The 23,419-nt window shown below is 37.3% G+C and overlaps 1 protein-coding gene across 1 annotated transcript in view; it reads right to left on the bottom strand.

Annotated features, from left to right (window-relative positions):
- Positions 1–19,503, bottom strand: part of LOC144452073 (uncharacterized) — a 35,104-nt gene extending 15,601 nt beyond the window's left edge. The window contains exons 1-13 of the mRNA XM_078143084.1: positions 19,390–19,503; positions 16,548–16,575; positions 11,321–11,527; positions 9,540–9,713; positions 8,085–8,309; positions 7,406–7,555; positions 6,394–6,537; positions 5,707–5,850; positions 4,958–5,119; positions 4,183–4,395; positions 3,374–3,574; positions 2,352–2,507; positions 119–259 (exon numbers count right to left, since the gene is read on the bottom strand). Of these exons, the coding sequence (XP_077999210.1) occupies positions 119–259; positions 2,352–2,507; positions 3,374–3,574; positions 4,183–4,395; positions 4,958–5,119; positions 5,707–5,850; positions 6,394–6,537; positions 7,406–7,555; positions 8,085–8,309; positions 9,540–9,713; positions 11,321–11,527; positions 16,548–16,575; positions 19,390–19,440 (1,996 nt within the window). The 5' untranslated portion in view covers positions 19,441–19,503. The remainder of the gene's footprint in view (positions 1–118; positions 260–2,351; positions 2,508–3,373; positions 3,575–4,182; positions 4,396–4,957; positions 5,120–5,706; positions 5,851–6,393; positions 6,538–7,405; positions 7,556–8,084; positions 8,310–9,539; positions 9,714–11,320; positions 11,528–16,547; positions 16,576–19,389) is intronic.
- Positions 19,504–23,419: the final 3,916 nt, after the last annotated feature.

Here is a 23,419-nt window from a genome sequence, read left to right as displayed (position 1 = left end):
TAAATAGTGTAAATTACTTTCCAGGATCTCTTAAGCATAAAGCAATGCAACTGAGATAAAACCAGCGGCATCTATACTCTCCTTCAAAAACTCGAAGTGTCCTAACAATGACTCTTACCTTCAGGTACTGGGCTAACACAAATTGAAGCACATCCATTGGTACAACATTTACGAGTTCCACTGCAGTCACCGTCACTTGTACACTCAGAAACACAGGTAGTTGGCATATCAGTACTTAATGGACACATACCATTCTTAGCTGTCAACAAAAAAAAAGAAAATAATATTATATTATATTAAACACTTCCCTTATTTCTGTTGTACATACTACCAAACCAAAGAGACTTTAGAGTTTTAATAAGGCAGCACAGTTTTTTGTCTCACAGAAGCTTTTTGTTACAAATTACATAAACTACCGTAATTCCTCGGGTAAGCGCCCTGGGCGGTCTCAAGCCCCCCAAACCCCAAAGTTGGGGTTGGGCGGTTTCCTGCGTACCCTATTTTCGCTGTGACCAAAACAATGCCTCATACATACTATGAGTTTTGCAAATGTGCAGTCTAAATACACTGATCAAAAGCTCCGACAATTCTGACTCGCCCGTCCGGAACTGGGAGAATAGATGTCTTGAAACAGAATACACATGTGCTGGAAACATACAATGTTGCAATCTTTCATTTTCACTCAATTCTACTATCAAACCAACACACATTGATAAAAACCATGAGCGGTCCCTTTGATGTAATCTCTGCATTTACTAACATTGATAAAACGATTTTCCAAGTAAAAAGTACCAGACATTGTCGGAAGACAAGAAAATTAGAATTTACATTAGGTAATGCAGGAATTGGTAATGGCTTCTCCTCTGTGACAAGCACATCTGTTTTTAATGTATATTGGATCTTGACACATGATATTGTACATGTAGTATGATGTACCCAGTCCCATGACGATAAAGACGTAATACATGTAAGTGTTGACAACTTTAATGCATGGTCAGTGAATAGCTCTGTCAGTATCATATACCCAACGTGATTGGGTGAAATTGCTCACTTTTTTGTAAGCTGCGATCCTATTGGTCATATATGACGTAGTGACCTAATTACATTAATTATTTCACAACATGGCGACTTGTAAAAAGACTAGCGTAGCGATCACACTTGGAGGTTGGAATGCGCTGTATACAGTCATCTTATGAAGGGAAATATACATTTTTAGCAATGTTACATTCCTAGAAAGAATACTGATGTTTCTGTGATGTAAATAGCAGATTGAATTACGACATACCATCATAGGAAGAATTGAAGCTACGTATGTTGATGTGAGTCCACCCACGTGGAATATGTTTACAGTTACACATCGTTGTATGTACATGTACTACAAAATATACCAATGCATGCCAAGTCAGTCAGTCATTTTCTAAATCCTCCAAAATAATATACATTAAAAAATGAAATTATTCAGTTGTCCCCCCTATTTTGAACTAAATCCCCCAAAATTTTATGCAGGGGGGGGGGGGGGGGGGGGGACAATCAATATAAGGCGTATTATCATTCGTATGTAGCCTGCACAACTTCAAATTTATTGTGAGGGAAACCGCCAGCTGTTGTCCCATGGGAGTTACATGAATTTTGATTAAAAGTATACCTTGTCAATCATTTATTAGCTTAGGTATCATACTGCCTTATCATTGGTATGAATATTATACAAATGCTAACTTGTTGCCAAGTAGACCTCTGTAGTAGACCGACTACTTTTGCAACAGTCCCAAGAGAATTACGTGAATAAATTACGTGGCGGTGTCTTAAAGGGGCAAACATCTTTGGCGGTACATCAAAATAACGATGAATAAACAATGCAAGGTCAGATTGTGAATGAATTTTTAGACTGCGGAAGAACGGGAAGAACAAAAATTTCATTCGTCACATACCAGGATTTACGTTCTTCTTTTATTAGCTCACACATACACAATCATCTATTCAAAGTTTAGGTATGGGGGGGGGGGGGGGTTCCCGTAACTTTGCCAAAAGTCGACATTGTAAAAAAGAAAGGCTTGGGTGCTTGCCCGTGTGAGGGCGCAAACCCGGGGAATTACGGTAAAATGCAGACACTGATAGTCACTCTGGTTTGGTAGTAATTGAAACTCTATAGTCACTCTGGTTTGGTAGTAATTGAAACTCTATAGTCACTCTGGTTTGGTAGTAATTGAAACGCTATAGTCACTATGGTTTGGTAGTAATTGAAACTCTACAGTCACTCTGGTTTGGTAGTAATTGAAACTCTATAGTCACTCTGATTTGGTAGTATGATCCTTACAGCAAGACATTCTATAGATAAAAATTGTTGAACTTACTGATTTTACAGTCAACAATTTCATCATCAAGCCAGAACTCTGCCTTACAGCCATCACACATATTGGTCCTGCACACAGCGTCTGGATAAGTAGAACATGTGACCTTATCACAGGGGTTCTTGGCACAGTTCCAGGTACGTTCTCCAGAGGGGCATTCTTGGAATAGAAAGAAATAGGGACATAAAATTAATCTCCACTAAAATAAAAATTTCCTCAGTCCAGTTAAGTTGAAAATAACTGTAACATTTCGGGATCTGACTCTTCATAAACTGCCGAGTCCTCAAACTATTCAAAGTACAGGAATTCTGAATTTGAATAGCCTACCATCAATTAGTAAACACGTAATTCAGCTAAATCAAAACATTGGCACTGTTTCCAACAAAAGTTTATTGAGTTTTTCAAGTGACAAAAAATTAACACAATAAATTTGAAAAGTTATAATAACCAAATTATATGGAATTTGAAGCTTACATTCTTAAGATATAGCCTAGTAATTACTAAAGATCATTAATTATGCAAATTATTCATTAATACTATAAGCTACATCAACAAAGCTTTACTGCAGATATGTGATATGTTGTGTTTAATGTATAGACCAAATTATATTGATTTTGAAGTTTGCTTTCTTAAAATATATCCTAATTACTTAAAAAACATTAATTATGCAAATGACTAATTAATCTTCATTGGATGTTTACCAAATCTAATCAGTTCTTGTGTTTAGCATATGGAAGATGTGTAGCACGTTTCATTAGAATCGGTACCGTTTTTTTGAGATATCCTGTCAACAGACAGACAGACACACACAGAGACAGTTTTTGAGATTATCGTGTCAACAGATAGACACTCACACAGACAAAAGACACACAAACACAGAAACATAACATAACACTCCCTTACGGGAGGTAAAAATGTAAAAAAAAAATTATAATTATTTTTTTTGCCTGCCTTTGTTCGCATGTGTGTGTTGTTATTCATTAAAGTTCATAAAATATTTTTTTTTTAAATTCATAATTACTGACCACATTTGACCTTAGTGATGTGATCTCTTGTCTCTGGGATCTCGGTACCACACCTATCGGTACACCAACATGTTGATCCATGGCATTGACGGGATTCATAGAATCCTTCTTCATCACACTGTACACGGTATCCTCCTAACATACGGGGTTTGGTTGATTTCAGCTCACTCCTCTCATCATGGCAAGGTGTCTTCTTGGGTTCTACCAATGAACAAATACACAAAAAATCAAATGAATCCATTGTATTGCATAGACACAGACAAATAAACAATGTATGCTGCACACACGCACACCAACACACACACACACTGAAAATAGAATATTTACACTTTCCTTCCATTTTTTTTTGTTGGCACTCATGCTCATCAACATATAGTAATTGGTGTGATGACTGTACAGTCTTTATTGACGTCTGAAATATTTTGATGAGCAAACACAGCCAACTGCAACAGTTTCCACAAATCAGTGTTGCTGAGTGCCTTTAATGGGTGTATATGCAACCCCTACTCATAAACCCACTAGATGGGTTGAAACTTACCACAAGTCGGTGTTCCTGTGGTGTGAGTGCCTTTAATGGGTGTATATGCAACCCCTACTCATAAACCCACTAGATGGGTTGAAACAAATTACCACAAGTCAGTGTTTCTGTGGTGTGAGTGCCTTTAATGGGTGTATATGCAACCCCTACTCATAAACCCACTAGATGGGTTGAAACAAATTACCACCAGTCAGTGTTCCTGAGGTGTGAGTGCCTTTAATGGGTATATGCAACCCCTAATCATAAACCCACTAGATGGATTGAAACTTACCACAAGTCAGTGTTCCTGTGGTACGAGTGCCATTAATGGGTACACCACAGCCATTCACACACCAACACAACCCACTGGATGGGTCACATTGTTTGGGTGTATGGAATCCTGTGGAGTCACAGGTGGGTACTTTAGTTCCCATGACGGGTACAGAAATCCTACCATAGGTTGTCGTTGGAATATTGTCCATTTCAGCCCAGCATGGTGGGGTAGCTATAATACACAAAAAAAACATATTGTAAACTCATGTGAATAATAGATAACACTACACTACTTTAAGGTAAAAATGTGTCTCCGAGTCAAATTTGGAATGAAACACTTTGCACACACACAGATCGACACACTTACACACACACACACACATACACACATACACACACACACACACACACACATACATACATGTGCACACACACTAATAATGCACATGCATGTGGACACGTGCACACAAATGCACTCACAAACACATAAATTATACATAGTTACTTTCAATCCTTTTGATACACATATGCACACATACACATCCACATACCTGTAAACACCACCACCACCCACATACATACATACATACATACATACATACATACATACAAATACATACATACATACATACATACATACATACATACATACATACATACATACATACATACATACAAATACATACAAATAGCATATCTATCTAATTGCCAGATAGTTTTGACAAATTAGAATCTCTTCTCATCAAAGTTCACCCACAATACTATTTATAAGATCTGTACAAGACTTTTAATACCTTTCTTGATAGTTTTCATACACTGAGTTCCACAACCATTACTACAGCACTTCTCACCAGTTTCACATTCACTGTCAACTCCACACATGTTAACGCAAGTACCAACAGTGCCTCTTGGCATAGTGGGACAAACCTCCTCTGTTACACGCTTATTAGTTGTCTCTGTGAAATAGAATCATCAAAAAATACAATGACTGTAGGTACCTGTCAGTGTGTGTGTGTGTGTGTGTGTGTGTGTGTGTGTGTGTGTGTGTGTGTGTGTGTGTGTGTGTGTGTGTGTATGTGAGTATGTGTGTGTGTGTATGTGACATGTGTGTGTATGTATATGTATGTATATGTATGTATGTATATATATGTATGTATGTATGTATGTATGTATGTATGTATGTATGTATGTATGTATGTATGTATGTATGTACGTATGTATGGATGGATGGATGGATGGATGTGTGTATGTATGGATGGATGGATGGATGTACATACGTACAATTTTATGTATGTATGTATGTATGTATGAATGAATGTATGTATGTACTTACAACATACGTATACATACGTACATATGTAAAGGGCTTAAAATTAACAATAGTTCCGTGTCCACAAACTACCAATTCTTGTCATGGAGCTACACTTATGTTTGTGATGTGCATGTGTATATGTGTATGTGTGTTTGTGAGTGTGTTCATATGCATGCATGCACGTGCATGTATGTGATAGCATTATGGTATATACCATATTTGAACACATACCTGTATATTCTGGTGTAACACACGTAGTACCACAGACAGTTTGACAACACTTCTGTGTCCCTCTACATTCAGTATCAGTTGTACATTCCATTGTACAGGTACCCATTAGTAAAGTTTTCACAGCTGGGCAAGTTCCTGTTTTCACTGAGGATCAAAAGACCACAAAACTATGATCAGATTATGCATTTTTAGCCCAAAATAAACAAAAAAACTATAATATAAATTTGTTAACCTTTTTAATATTCTCTCCTAAAGGGGAATACCACTCCAGGAAATAGAAACATTTTCATAAACTATGGGTTCTGAAATGTTTTACACTGACATGAATAAGTATTCAGGAGTCATGAATATTCATTGTGCAACCATGAATATATTATTTCTGCTTACTCCCATGATGCAATAGCCCACAGCAAAGATACCCTATAAAGGCACAAGGTCAACTTGATGTTTCTCTGAAGTCGCAAGTAATTGTGGGTGATGTAAAATCATGCAATGACTCTCCAGAATGCATAGTTTATGAAAATGTCTCTATTTCCTGGAGTGCCCTCCCCCCAACACAACACCCCCCCCCCCCCCCCCCCCAAAAAAAAAAAAAAAAAAAAAAATATGCAAAGACTAAATTCAATGGAAGAAGTCGTCTCCTGATACCCTGAAAGAGAGCACACATCAAGCTTTTTATCAATATACCTTTAGGTTTTGCTGGAACACAGACTTTGCCACATCCATTTGAACAACACTTATCTTCGCGTCTACAATCATTATCAACGTTGCACTTGTTGGTACAGGTTTCATCTTCAATGGTGATTGGAACTGGACAACTGCCATATTTGTCTGTAATTGATAATAATAATATCAAAAATAGTTTATTTCCAAAAACATAAAATATATAAATTATCATTGTGAATTGTTACAGGATACCACAGAACGGTGATTAGAGGTAGTTAACGAGAAACTAATCGCGTCCCACCCTTGTAAATACATATTTTTTCTAATTAAGACTAATTAGAATGACTGGGTTTTTGAAGCTGTTGAAACATGCAGTTACAAACACATAGATACAATCATGCACACATAAATGTTCACACATGAAAGAAAAAAGAAGGAGTTGAAATTATGTACATCACTGTAAACTTGTTGAATTTCTAGCAATGTTAGGGCAGTTCACACAATGTCGCACAAGCTCAATATGCGAACATTGTTCGTTCAGGATAATACCCTCTCCTCCTCCCCCTAAATGAACGTTCACAAGTGTGATATCACATGTTTATATATGAAGAAAACCATGGTGAAAATTGTCCCACCACTACAATTGGTGCAATGTAAAAACATGGTAGACATGAACTTCCAACCTTATGAACCTGTTTACTGAGACGATGGTAAACACATTAAAATTCTACCAGAAACCCAGCACTGTATGTCACATTAGAAGTAATTTTTTTTTATCAACTTATCAACATCTCAGTAGTAAATACAGAACCTGTTGTCATTGAAGGTGTGAAACTTTTCAAAATTTGGTTAGAAGTGCGAAAATGAAGTTCAGCAATTGCATTGACGCCAGACCCCCTACCCCTAAACGAATGAAGTTCGCTAATTGAGGTTGTATGACATTGTGCGATCGTCCCTTATCATTTTATGGTAGAAGAACACTGTGTTGGTCTATGTTGAGAAACAAGGTCAGCTGAATGTTTGTTACACATACCCATTTTGGGTGTCACACATTTAGTTCCGCAGTTGTTGCTACAACACTTGAGGGCGCCATCACAATCTCTGTCAGAGGTACACTCAGTTGTGCAGGTCTCACCAGACAGGAATTTTACCATATTTGTTGTGGGACAAACTCCGATTTTCTCTAAAAACAAAGACAAAACGAAACAAAGTCAACAATTTGTACAACTATAATACTTTGTCGGTCTGTATGTTGTAGTTCTCTGGTACTTGCTGATTACCGCTAACAGAATAACACTTATACATCACTATACAGCTTTTCGCACAAGAGCGAAATAATAATACAAAAGAAACAGTTTCATTAGAATTTCAGAAAGAAAATCACTTAAATTATAACTTCAGAATAATATCAAGCAATACCCAATTACACATTTCCAGTGCTGGGTTAACGGTGTCTACATACAACTGCCGACATCAGACCATGGACGAATGGAATGGAACGGCTCTGGACGGATGCACGCATGGACGGATGCACAGAACCCTATCCCGGACTTTGTCTGGCGGGGACTAACAAGTACAAGAATACCTCCACTGAAATGACCTTTCTGTGTGATTTTTTGTCTACAACAGCTATATGCAGTGTAGCCTGGAATCACATCAACAAATAATGGATAATACCATATTTTCACAGAAGTATAGGGGTGGTCACTTACCATCATTACAGTAAACTTGGATGCCATCATTAGTAAAGAACTCCAGCACACACCCCTTGCATTTGTTAGGTTTACACTTGGCAACTTCCATTCCTGGACACGTCACTTTATCACAGACACTGGTATCGCAAACTTCAGGTCTTGAACCATCTGTACACATGTAGTCCTGTGTTCTGTCTGTTTGGGTTGTTACTGCCTCCTCCATAGTCTGGTAAAAGAATCTCTCTAAATAAACAAACCGGGTAGAGAATTTTAGGTCACAATTATAAAATATGTTGATAGGAAAGTAATGCACTACATACATGTTGACTAGCCGAGAAGTGCATAAGGAACTTGTGAATGTGGAGCAGTCCGAATAAATAGAAGGCGATTGCTAACATCAAAGTCAAACCGAGTTTAAAATTGGCAGGCATGCCATTTGTTTAAAAAAATACACAAAGAGGAGTTCCGAAAACAATAGGAAAACTAAAGAAAAAATGGGATCCAAGGTGACACCCGCGACTTGGCCGAATCCGCGACTTACCGAGGCGCGAGTTAGCGAGGGCCCACTGTAGTTGACTGAATACAATTTTAGGTTCACAAGTAAAATGGGGGGGGGGGGGGGGAGGGGGATACTGTAACTGGAATACTGTAACAACAATTCAGCTTCTCTTTGTGTATTTTATTTAGTTCATTTGAATTTTAATCATTTCATTTCATTTGATGTTCACTTTCCTTGACGAACTTATGGACATTGTTCAATCTTGTATCTTGCACCAAAAACTATAATCTCACTTGTCCACCGCTTGACATCTAGTCAGGCCTCCAACCTGGATTGTTTGCAATGAAACTAAAACACTTATTTGTTTGAGAGTGCTTGATATATGGTCTGGTCTGGTCTTACCATTGCACTTCATCACTGAACACAACACTACTCTGCAGTTTGCTGCTTTATAGATTTGATTGATTGATTGATTGATTTATTCTATTGATTGATTGATTGATTGATTGATTGATTAATTGATTGATTGATTGAGTGAGTGAGTGAGTAACAGATCGATTCTATTGATTGATTGATTGATTGATTCTATTGACTGATTGATTCTATTGATTGATTGATTGATTGGTTGTTTGATAATATTGATTGATTGATTCTATTGATTGATTGATTGATTGATTGATTGATTGATTGATTGATTCTATTGATTGCTTGCTTGATTGATTGATTGATTGGTTGTTTGGTTCTATTGATTGATTGATTGGATGGTTGGTTGGTTGGTTGGTTGATTGATTGTTTGTTTGGTTGATTGATTCTATTGATTGATTCTATTGATTGATTGATTGATTGATTGATTGATTGACTGATTGACTGATCGATTCTATTGATTGAAAATGTCTGTGGAGGTGCAAATCTCGCCACACACTCTCACTCTCACTCAGAGAGAATACCAAACTAAAAAACTAAGAAAGACTTACTACAACGTGGATTGCCATTCATACGAGTTCCTTCAATCTCAGTTCCACATTTGTTGACACACCAACATTCTTCACCTTGACACTGCTTGTGTTTGAAATATCCTTTCTTATCACAATCAGGAGTAAAGTCAGTCGTTGTTGTCATCAAATCAGTGCATGGCGGAGTGTCTTCATCTGAGACAAATAAAATATGAAATTTCAGAATGTAACATTCAAAATAGAATTCTAAATCTTCCTGATTTTTTCTATGGTAGGCATCTTCATAAGGAAAAAAAATTAAAATAATTGTTTCTGGTCAGGACAGTTTGTCTAAAATGGTGTGACAACCAAAATTTTTTTTTAATTCTCAACAAACCTGTCACTCAGTGTACTATTTATGGCAGTTACTGTTCTTTTTGTTTAGTACTTTAGAGGAAGTTGGTATGTGGAACAGATGTCATTTGTTTGTTCATGATTGGCTCTACAGTTGTCAGTCTTCACTGAAGGAGGGAGGGTTATTTTTGTGTTTCCTTGCAAATCTGCAGACTGCATGGGTTGGACAAAAATGAAAAAAAAAGACCGACGTGGGGGTATTTAAGTGATGAGTGTGCTGACCAGAAACAATTTTTTTTTTTGCCTTTGTACAACGTGAGTTAGAGATATGACATTCTTGCCGCACTATCCACTATTAGTAATCCTTCAAAGTCTTGGCCAGTGAGGGCGTCCTGACACAGTAAACCTTACAGACTAGTCATAAATTTCATTTCCAGTATTGTTATCAAAACAGTTGGTAAAAGCATGATCCTTTGTATGGTTCCACTGATAAGATAAGTGATATAGTAACCTGGGACTGAATCATAGGCCTTTACATAGTCTAGCTGCTAGACCCATGGGGTAATTCTGCTAAGACCACAAGTCGCATAACACAAAAAGTGCTATCACGGATTTGCGAAAGATATTATCATTCTCAGCTTTGTTAAGCAACAATCTGAGGGCAGTTTTAATATCTATTTTTTTTAATTTCGAATTTATTCTATATACTAAAATATATACTTAATCTGCCTTCGCCAATTTACACAACTGTAATCATCTGATCAAATGAATGAATTACAGACTTGCAGTCTTTATTTATCACTCATTAACTAATTGTTTCTCTGTATCCTTTCATTTTGTTAAAAGTTCTGTGTTTGCACCTGGAGCTCTGCGGAGAACAGACGCGTTATAAATTCGCTTTATTATTAATATTATTACGAAGCACAGAACACACAATTCAATGGAACTGTAACAAATTTGTGTTTCTTTAAAGTGGCCATATGGCCGGGGATTCGCCATTTATTTTGGCAATTTCATCATGGCTTCCTACTTGAAAAATCAGTGTGAAACAACATTGACCAAGTCATTGTTTGTAACTCAATACATAGCAAAATGCTAAAAAAATTGTAAAAACTTCATTGTTGTACGCACAATAATTTTTTTTTTTTTACACATTTATTAATTTTTTTTGCAATGTATAGAGTTACACACAATGACTTGGCATATGCTGTTACATGTTGATTTTTCAAGGCGGAAGCTACGATAAAATTGTTTCATAAATTAAAAAATCAAAAATGAATATACAATCCTCATCCATATGGCCACTTTCAGGTTGTAACTGTATTTTTGGCCAATGGACTTTGATTACAATAAAGTGACTTCATATTTGTACAAACTTTCAAAAAAAATTTATTTGACAAATTTCAGAAAATATTTTGGGATCCTTATCTTCCCAACTGTCTGAAAATTCCATTATGTTTAATACTTACTACACACTGGCCATGAGTCTGTCCGTGTCCTAGGAACTTCAATTCCACATGACGTCACACACCAGCACTCGTTGCCATGACACTGGATAGGTGTATAGAGACCATGGTCATCACATTTTGGTACAAATGTTCCTGATTCAAAAACGGGAGCACCATTGACCATGTAGGTTGAGATTTTTGACTTTTCATTCCAACAGGGTTCTGGAACTATTGGGTAAGATAAGATATCATACCATGCATGAACCAAGTTGAACAAAAAATATGGAATATATACTCTAGTCGTTCTACGTCACGACAACACATGTCTATGTCACAACAATGCACATCTACTGATTCAAAGTATCTCAGTTCGAAACCAATGCAAAAGCAAAAATGAATTGATTCAAATCCATTGCTCAGTGTTCTTGTGGTGACACAGACACAGACACCGATTCTGAATCTGTTTGACTGAATGAATTCAGTTTGTGTTGGTTTCAAATCAAATCAGTTTAGGTCAGCCTCAGGAGAGATGGAAACGACTTACTACCAGTACTATTTTTGTTCAGTGAATAAACGTAGACTGTGTAAGATGAATCAAGGAAGCATACATTTTATGCAAATATGCTAATGATAAGCAAATGAGTACATGATTGTTCGATGTACACAAAATTGTATGACTGCACAAATATGATTTTTTTTTTTAATTTGCTGTTTCAGAAATAAATATTTATACTTATAACAGAACCCCGTGCTGCATAAGGGGCCCAGTGAAATAAATTAACTTAAATGTCTGACATCATGGTCATTTTAACGCCTTTTATTGTGTATCTATCTGTCATTGGATGCAACCTGGTCTGGTTGGCAATGCTAGCAAGGGTTCAGTTCGATACAGACATGGGAGGGGGTTGACCGATTCGTGAGGGCGCCCCGTCATGGCGTAGCTTAATTGAAAGTTACACACCAGCCTGTTTACTGCACTGTCGAGATACATTGTCAGCAGGTCATACCACCTAGCTCTCTTACTGTATTGAGGAACTGATTTTTAAAAATTCAGGTAGCCACACCCCTAAAAGTCGTTATCATGGTTACCCAGCACCCATAAGGTTAAATTTACATAAAACATATAGTGTATATTTATATACTGATTCATTTGAATAACGACAGTCTGATTCATGGTTGAAGGGACTGCGCACTGTCATCGACCAGGCTTTGACAAAATTCAATCCGTTATTATCAGCTTTGACAATGTAATTAGAACAAGCGAGAGAATATGAGGGCGAGGAGGTAATGATGTATCTCAACAGTGCAGTAAACTGACTATAGGGCTAGGAGGTACAACCAGCTAATGATGTATCTCAACAGTGCAGTAAAAAGAATATAGGGCGAGGAGGTACAACCAGCTAATGATGTATCTCAACAGTGCAGTAAACAGGCTATAGGGCTAGGAGGTACGACCACCTAGCAATGTATCTCAAAAGTGTAGTAAACAGGCTAGCCAGTGTGTGAACTTAGGATATTTGCACTTTGCACAAATACCCCGAGTACACAACATTTGCAGTCACATGTCATTGGTTTCTGTCACCCATATGATATCCGATATCAAGGGGTCATATCTCGATTTGCATGTCTGTTAGTTGTAAAAAAACCCATCAAACTCACTAAGATCAAGTACGCACGTATTGCATTTATCTATATCAGATATAGAGAGTTAATATTTTGGTTTATCTGTCTGTTTGTTGAAAAAAAAACACCCTAAAAACTAGCAACAGTCAAACTGGTTTGGAATTCTGGTTTATTCTTTAATTTTAATGATATTGTTGTCATGATAAATAGTCAGACTATCTATTTGATAAATCTCTGATCTACATTGTAATTTAGTAAACACAGACAGCAAAATTGATTGTCTAGGTTGAAGCGAAGAGGTCATACAATGAGGTACTGGAAATATTCCAACTTGTACTTTTGTGGTTTTCAATATTTTAGTCTCGTCAAAAATGAATAGCAAATGATACATTATGGTCTAAAACATATGAAAGGGTGACAAAAATACTAAATAGTTATGAATTCTATGAAAATGTTACATTATGACTGCCATGGCTATTTTCCCAATGTTCATATTTTTGCAAAATTAGATACTATAAATATGCAAATTAACAAATTATGTGAGTCCTGATTGGCTGTAAGAAATATTTCATGAAAATGGTGGATTCCCATATAAGGAAATGTGGCTACCTGTAAAGCTGACTGAACACTTGGTTAATGTCTCTGTCTACACTAAAAGAATGTTTCATACTGGCTCCCTGTAGCAGGGTGATTAGAGCTGAGGATTAGCAGTCAGTAATTAAGTCATGGATTTGAATTCCACTAGAAACAGAGGATTGTCTGTGACCAGCTTAAACCCAGGGTGAGTGCTCTACTGACTTACAGTTCTTTTCAGAGAAGCTGTGAGTCTGATCACAAGGTTTCATGTTGAGATATACACCAAAAAAGATAACACACAAACATCACATACACTATAAATTATAACTTTCGGCCCAACTTTTTGTTATTGATGTATTCAAAGTTCTCTATCAGTGAAATTTTGTCTAAAATCATAATTTCATTTTATGTGTGTGTCAAAAGTGAGCCCACCTCTAACATTTATTGTCAACATTATGCAATGTCTATGGATCAGGTTTCAGGATTTGGTAAGTCTAGAGGATCTCCGTAGCTTTGACGATCTCTTTGGTGAGAAGAGATTTGAAGCCACAGATTGCCTCTAGACTGAGCATTTGGTCAAAGTCATTCAAACAATGATGGTCACCTCTGATAGCATTTGGGGGTTTTCTGCAACATTAACTCTAAAACAGAAAACATTAAGGGTTGCGTAAACGCGAGTCGATAGACATAAGTTGGTGTGGTTTTGCCTAGACTTTGTTTTGTCACCTCGGTGCATCTTTTAATGTGTCCTTTTAGAGTAAATTGTTGCATAAAACATCAAATGCTATGCTTTTATGACAAGGATCGTGTGTGTTTCAAACACCTAAATGCTAAGCTTTTATGACAAAGATTGTATTTGGTCAGAGTCATTCAAAAAATGATGGTCACCACTGATAAACTGAACGGTACAATTTATCTAAAAAAAATTGACAAATTTACAACTGCAATATCACACCATCTTCATCTTCCTACCTACGCTACTTGTAAAAACCACAATTTACCGACCACAGTAAATTTAAATTTGTCATTTTGTACTGGTGGTACCTGTCTATCTAAATGACACACTTCTCTCTTGGATCTTTATCTATGTTCAAAGTTTAAGTGGCTACCCGAGAACAATGGCTGAATCATGGCACCTGAGTTATTTAAAGTAGCCGACAAGATAAAATGCAATTTACAGCTCTGTTTGTTGATTCGGTGATTCTGACTTTTCATACGTGTGTGCGTGGTGACCTGGTGTAACAAGGTCGCTGTAACCTCATGTTAACGATGATGATCACTCGGAGACAATGGTCGGGATAATATGCAGCAAAACGTTCTCTTATCTACAGTTGTTGTTCTACTTCAAGTTCAATGTAGAGTATTGACATGGTCACAGTCATACCCATAATGCAGTGTTATACTGCCCTTCCAATGACCTCATACATATTTCAAACTGTGCACCCTCTAATGATAGCCAAATTTTGTTGTTGTGAGTCAAATCGATAAAAACTGGCATTTCTTGTGAGTCACCACATAGAAAGAGATACGGGAACACCAAATTTTGGTACATCACTAGAAATTGTGTGCATTAGTGGTGCATCAAATTGGCTTAGAGGGCACACTGTTTCAATATGACTTCCTTTAACATCCCAACCCCAGGCACCCCAGGCTCTAATTCAACTTTTGGGCTTGCTAGTCAAAGTAATCCAAGTGAACTTATTTCAGCTAAAATTTTCCATTGATTTCCAGTAGTCTGACAGACTACCCATTATAAATTTGGTAGTCAAGATACAATGTTTGGTAGCCTATACCATAATGTGCCGTTGACTATAGCTAAGTTTGAGCCCCCCCCCCGGTCCACTTTGAAAAAATTTAATAAACTTTGGTGTGAAAAACAGTTGTCTGACAAAGTATAGAAAAAGTTGGCTCAGAAAAGAATAATCCTATGTAATCCTCATGGCTTCACAGATAAGATAACACTAATGCGAGAACCTGGGATTGAAACATAGGCCTTTAACTTTGAAACTGCAGAAGATTATGAAGTGTATAGATCATAACATACAGGACAAACTTTGCTACTTCAAAGTAATTTAACCATCATTTGATTTGGACATTGTTACTTCTTCAAACCAAACACAACTATCAGTTAGTCTAGTTCCTGATGGAACGTATTCCGTACTACGTTCTCTTCATACTATTCTGTCTAGTCAATCCCGTTACTCACGCCGTTAAATGTGGTTCAACCTCACGGTGGGCAAAGCGCAAACAGCGCATGTTAGTAGTAATCCATCACAAACTGATAGGCTGTCGTCATCGCTCATTAATATTCATTTGGTACAGCTGTTTCAGTTTTGACTATAATATGCAAATGTCCAACCAGGACTCCACCTCCAGTCTATTTAAACTAAAATCACATGGGGACACCACAATGTCATCATGTATACATGAACACCGTAGGGAGGAGCACAGAATTCTCTGTCAGAGTGACGGGATTGACTAGACAGTATAGTATGATGATAACATATTAGTACAGAATACTGTCTGTCAGGAATTAGACTATCAGGGTAGCGGTACATCCATCTAATCGACAGTGATGTGGGCCGATAGATAGTCAGATTTGATCAAACCCACAATGTCTGTTATTTATATACACATATTTAATCTTATTTCTAATGATTTCAGTACTTTTTAGTGTCTGTTTGTTTTTTGTCATTAATTTTTACTCTGTTTGTATCAATCATTAAAAGGGGAGAGACTCAAGGAAGTAAAGGTATTTTTTATAAACTTTGGGTTCTGATTTCACATCACATATATTTCACAATGTTACCAAGAAACACAAAATTGGAACTTTTTTCACCTACATTGTTCTCATAGTGGTCAACTTTTGCCTTTTAGCAGACATGCATATACATTAGTTGAACAATCAATATTGATCACTACCTAAAGGTAGTAAGCACTTAGGAATAGTGTGTGTGTGTGTGTGTGTGTGTGTGTGTGTACATAGTATATCGTTAGGTACTTTTAAAAGTACGTATCAACAAATGAACAAATAAAATCCATTACTCACAAACTACGTCTTCTTGTTGAAGAGTTGGCTGTAAATACAGAAGAAAATATGAAAATAGAAGTTAATATTGAACTAAAGATTACACTGGTCTATCTCTGTCAAGCTCTCATACCATATATTCATTGGTAGTTGCATATTATGTTATTAATAGACCTGCTTGCAGACGGAGTAATTTGGGACTCAATTCTGACAATTGTCGCTCCCTTCTCCCATGTCAGTAACCTAGTCCCCGCACACCGTCTGCAAGCAGGACTACTACATCTTGCTACCTGCCTATGTCGATGCCTTTTCTTTACCGTGTGACCGTAAAAAAAATCCACGTGTATGTAACTCCACGACATGCGACAGACACTTTCTGCCTTTCAAATTCTACCTCGTAAACTCCGCCATCTTTTTGTAACCAATCACTAAACGGATCACTACAAATTATAACAGGGGCAGAAGTATGGGGGTGTATATGTGATGGTGGGCTCGAATATTTGTTATTTTAACTATGTGTTGTTGTCCGCGAACTTCTTCGACTTTTACCATATCTATATACAATTGTACATTTTATGTACTTGAATAATTTGACTTTGCCGCCTTAGATCAATGTGAGCGTTTGTCGTTCGCTCGCGCTCTAGATGCTCTTCCAAACATACCTAGTAAAATGTAGTACGCACACAATATGTAGTATACGACAAAGGCTCCGCGGAGTCAGCTTGCTACTAGTACTACTACTAGTACTACAAAGTTGGGTAGTCTAGTCCTGTACTTCATATTTATTGAACATCAATTCTGTTTTTATACATACTAGTAGCATGTGTAAACAAAAAATAGCGTTTTACAGTCGACGATTGCGATATTTTAGTATATTCCCCCGTAGTATAGAAATTGTGATGAGTGAAATCAGAATTGAATCACACTGTTTTCGGAATTGAATCTATCTGGACGAAGAGCAATTCAAAACATGTTTGTCGAGCTATCTCTCTCTGTACGCACTGTACTGTCTGAAGGTCATGTTATGCCAAGCATTGTTTGTCAGACAGTCTAGAGGTCTATATGGCATATCCTATCACATCGAGGTGACCACAACTTGATAAGTAATAGTATACTGATAACAAAGTTGACACAGAGTTGACGTGAAGTGAAGACTAGATGTCCACTGATGACTGGCTGTCCTTTTTTGTTTATCTATTCGACAGTTCTAAGTAAAGCGGTCCGTTTATCCTGTTTTATTTGCATGATGTGTTTGTTTGTTTGTTTCGTTCGTTGTTTTGTGGATCTATGTCTTTATAAATGCAACATTGGTAGACGAATCGACCGATCGATCGTTCGATCGATCGATCTATTGATTGATTGATCGTTCGATCGATCGATCTATTGATTGGTTGGTTGGTTGGTTGGTTGGTTGGTTGGTTAGTTGGTTGATTGATTGATTGATTGATTGATTGATTGATTGATTGATTGATTGATTGATTGATTGATTGATTGATTGATTGATTGATTGATTGATTGATTGATTGATTGATTGATTGATTGATTGATTGATTGATTGATTGATTGATTGATGGTTCCTCGATTGAGCGAGCGATTGGTTAACATATCGCTCGACTGATCAAGTTATCCATTGATTAAACTTGGTCGGCCGGCGGTTGGTTGGTTGGTTGGTTGATCGATCAATTGATCGATCATTTCGATTAGTTTCTAGACTCGTAGATGCATATACGTGTAACTTTTAGATGGAGAATCGCCAGTGACTTACACTGAAATATGCTTACTTCTATACTAGCTACTAGGTTAAATTCAATGGTTAATCATTTTTGCAGCTGTAAATTTACGTTTGTGGTTGCTTGCTGGTTACTTCGATGTTTGTTTATGGCGTTAGTGAGTTGATATTTGTTCCAAGTTGTTGATTGGTTGACCCATAGATCTCTCGCCAAGATATATATGGTTGACTAGTTGTTTTCGCAGAATATAGCTTCTACAGACTATAAAAGTAACTATCGGACCAACCTAACGGCAATACCAAAACAAGTAACTCACTTTGTTTGCAATGAAATATTTTTGCACACTAATTTAATGTCATAGCTAGTAAACACAGTGAAAGTTGTTTTGATGGGTGTGTATGCAAAGCTTATCCGCGGCGTTATGGCACAGTGCCCAGGGCTACAGAACAATACACATGTGAACTCACTCGCCGCACTTCACGGAGTGATGACAAAGAGAGTCAACGAACATCGTAAACATCGAACCAGTGTCACTGTTTTTACCTTAGTTTGTAAATGTACTTAATGTGCGTGTGTATGATAAGAAAAATAATACACGAAACTAAAACGACTAAAATATAAAAAAAAACACCATAATTAGACAATCTTGAGAGCCACGAGGCGTATGTTTCACCGATGCAGAGCTGCCTCCTTTAATATTGCCAAAGAGCAGTCTCTCCTGAACTTTTCCTTCGACTTTCCCGACCATCTCCCCGTTAGTCCTCTCTCTCTCTCTCTCTCTCTCTCTCTCTCTCTCTCTCTCTCTCTCTCTCTCTCTCTCTCTCTCTCTCTCTCTCTCTCTCTCTCTCTCTCTCTCTCTCTCTCTCTCTCTCTCTCTCTCTCTCTCTCTCTCTCTCTCTCTCTCTCTCTCTCTCTCTCTCCTCATACGTACTCTCTGTCCATATCTTTTTTCTGTACAAGTAACGCGACGCGGATAACCCTAGTCTTTGGTTCGTCCTGATGAACAAAATAATAGAAATTACTTAAATTGTTTGAAAATTACGTCCTGAAATTTTTTTAATAGATTGTTACTCATTTGTTAAGCTTGACGAAACTTACTCATGACGGCTAATTATAGAAGTTATAGTACTTACACGCTGCGCATGTGCTGCAACCAAGACGAGGGCGAAAACGAGCACCTTCATGGTGAAGGTATCTCAGGCGAGGTTTCTTCAAATAAGTAGTTGTGCCAACTTGGAACCTGTAAAGAAATTGGACAAATATAAAATGTAAATATTATGATGATAACCCTGACTTCAGCCAGCAACTTTCAGGAGAGTTCTGCGTATTACACACTCAGTTATTAGACTAACCCGCAATATTCCACACAAAAGTACATGTTTATGTTACCAAGACTTCGCCAGTATACTAGTATGCGGATATTAACCTGAAGTTATATTTAACTACTGATAAATGTGTGCATAGTTTCGATGTGTACCCTGGGCCAGTTATCAATCATATGGATGATTGTATACTGTATACGTCCATAACTTTGCTTAGCATGTTGACAGGAATTGGCCTACATTTAAGAACAATCGAGTTTATAAAGCTGTCAGGTGGCGATCCCTAGGCCTAAATTTAAAATTTACGACACCCGATGGCTTATTTGTGAAACCACTACGTTATTTTTAAGATGCGAAGACGAGCAAACTCAATTGATTCCTGTGCAGTGGAACGATGAGCGAATGGACAATGATTACTAAACTAATGTAAATTCTAGGGTGCACTTTTAAACTTATTTTGAAGACGCGAAGATGAGCAAACTCATTTGATTCCTGAGCAGTGGAACGATGCGCGAATGAAAAATGATTACTAATGTAAGTTCTAGGGTGCACTTTTAAACTTACATAGACCATAGACAGTCCTCTCCACTGTATATGCAAAGACCTCTAGAATATCAATTTGCTGATTGTTTTCAAGGAAAAAAGTTTTAACAGAAAAATTCTATAGTCTTTTACATCCGATAAGATTATAATGACGCTCAACCTTTGCAACAGTGCAACTTTATATGCGACATCAAATCTATTTCATTTTAACGAAAAGTTGCTGAGCTTTGCCATGTTAACTCGTCGAAAAATATGAAATTGCATTTTAAGAGACGGTGAGCACCCTTGTCAAATTCACTGTTTTTGACCATGACTGAAAATAAAACTCTGGTGTTATTTGTCGAAGTTTGTGAAAATCTGAAATGATATTTTACTGCACAAATACCCCCCCCCCCTCCATGTTCCCTCCTTCACATACGGTGCTTCAAATATGTCACATCTTTTGAACTAACCACAAAACCCTCTTGTCAGCTGATAAGGCCTTGGCACTCACTGTAGACTGTCAAAATCTGTCATATATACGTCTAGTCGTATTGACGGTTGATTTATAGACATTTGACGGGTGGCAAAATTTATTGATTTTGGCTGAAGTGTTTTTAAAAATAAAGCTGTAGGAAATGGACGACGTGAGGGTACTACACTTTGTCAACACTCGCCATATCTATCCAGTCTCAGGAGTCTAAAGGTTACGTTCATCGTACTGACCGCAAGTATAATGCAGCTATTCAGTCAAACTGAGTGTCATTTTGTGTAAAACAGTACATTGATAAATGACAGAATTCAACAAACCATGTTTACATTGACAGTATAACTGCTGATGATTTGTACTTTGAGTTACAGCGCGGTTGGAGCCTTCTTGATCTCAAAATAGATACATAAATCATTACGATGATCCCATCAACGTGACATGCATAGAGTGAATGGACTTGTAAACACAACGGGCCAGGTGCTAGTGTATGTCATTACGTTAACAGTACAGCAGCAGCGATGTTCATTTGTTCGAATCTCATCTCCGCTCTGTAAGTATATATATATATAACACACTAAAAATTACCTACCCCAGCACCTAAACCCGAACCACCAAAACACAGCCGTGTTTGAGTTACAACTGCGATTTCAAGGAACTCGTTGACTACGGTCTCTAAACACAATCACGGCAGTTCGCTGACCGAACTTATGACCTTGAGTTACTAACTCCGATAGTAAACAACACATCTCAATACAATGCTACATGTATATTTTGACAATGGACTGTACGCAAATGTGAATTTTACTCGTGCAAAAAAAAACTGACATTAATAATTCTGCTTGCTCTCACCTTAAAATTATACACGTCCTTACTCTTCAAACAACCAGGCGATGTTTACCGTGATTGCGGTCTCACATGTTTATTAGTCTCAAAAATTTATAGATCATTAACTTCAACACAATCCCCTGACCAATAAAAATCGTTGAGCCTGTATCATTTTGTTTCGGGGTAGCTGCTGGAAAAGTTGTTGAGGTCAGATTCATGAATATTGTTATTTAGCATAAGAAACGATTTTTAAAAAAATTCCCAAAATATGAGGAACAATGAAAAACAAAACTCATATTTCAGAAGCTCCAGATTTGTTTATTTTATTAAAAACGAATATTTTTGTCCCTCATCATAAAATCTCTCACCCCTTAAGTACAATTTAAACAATAACTTGTCAATCAGATAACTTCTGTTTACGACCCTAACTTCTGTTTTCTTTCGATGGCGTGATTACTCTTGGTGTAAATATATCACAGACAGAAGCCGAGAACAAATGCCGGAAGTGACGTCACCGTGACCCTATGTGTGTTGTGTGCGAGGACAGCAGCCTCGAGTCAGGAAAACTGTTTTCGAATGCATGGAGTGAGAAATATCACTGATAATACGCGATATAGTTTAATAGTATTTTTTCTTCTAATGTTAGACCCTTCGTGTGTAGGGTCGATGGCTTATCTGATAATAGTTAGACTCATCGACCCCCCCCCCCACACACACACGTACGGTATACACTAAAACCCGTGCCTCTGTTTCCACTGCATATCACAACAACTGCTACCCCTGGGAATTACATTCTTAAAGATTTCTGTATGTTCCACATTGGACCCACTGCATATATGGTATTGTGTTTAACTTGCGTTATTTCGACTTTTGGATATTGACCTGAAAGTATGGGCCATGTCACAACTCGAAGCAACCCCGTGCATGCAGTGAACATGTGGTGTGCATAACTAACTCAACCTGCACTGGGTAAATAATCCGCAATACACATCAGAAATATATTTTTAAAGAAATATATTAAAAGTTACAGCTACGGTGACTGTAAGAACGTCACGTGACATGCAGTTACTTTCTTCAACGGTTGAAAACTTCGAAGTCAATCTCAAAGGCATTTGATTCAATTTTAGGTTCTCGCATTAGTTTTATGTTACCAGTATAGCCATAAGGCACTCTTTTTTTTTATTCAGGACCAAATTTTTTCAAAGTTCTGCCATACAATTGTTTTTACACATACATTTTGATTAAGTCCGAAGTTGACCAGTTCCTGTCACGGTGTTGGGATGTCGATTTCCGATTTGACTATGATCGTGAGTAAAATACTATATTTACAGACTGGAAAAACATTCTTATCGATTTTTTTATTTCAATATTATATATGACAATCCTAGCCTCATATTGTTGTCCAACAACATTTTCACAGAGAGAAAGAGAAAGATTCTGCTTTCAAACAATCAAACTTTCATAAGAATTCGTATGAAATATCCTTCAAGTACTACACACCAATGAAACATCAGATGTACTTTAATATAAGCATTTGTGTGACCACAACAAAGTTGAATACTGAAAATGTATCGAGAACAAAATGGTCTCCGTCCTTTTGAGTAGACCTGGCAACCTAGATGACGTCATATTACAATAAACCAGGCACGGTTGTTTGTCGTAACAGCCGTAACTTTTGACAGTGTCGAGACAAAGTTCGCTCATGGATGGATGGATGGATAGATAGATGGATTAATGGATGGATGGATGAATGAATGGATGAATGAATGAATGTTTTGTTTGTTTTTTTGTGGGGGGGGGGGAGCTAATATAACTTTGGCAGAACTGTAGGTTATGGCGCGTAAGCCGCGAAACAACACATATTGAAATTCGTCCATTCAGTCATCCATTCATACATCCATCCATCCATCCATCCATCCATGAGCGAACTTTGTCTCGGCACCGTCCAAGACAGACCGCACTTTATTTCGCAGTTTCGCGGAAGAACTAACAGCTCTGGTTTGC

The sequence above is a fragment of the Glandiceps talaboti genome, chromosome 22 (assembly GCF_964340395.1).
Source record: "Glandiceps talaboti chromosome 22, keGlaTala1.1, whole genome shotgun sequence".
In the NCBI taxonomy this organism is placed as follows: domain Eukaryota; kingdom Metazoa; phylum Hemichordata; class Enteropneusta; family Spengelidae; genus Glandiceps; species Glandiceps talaboti.
Note: the sequence above shows the minus strand (reverse complement) of the source record. Positions and strands in the feature narration are given on the sequence as shown.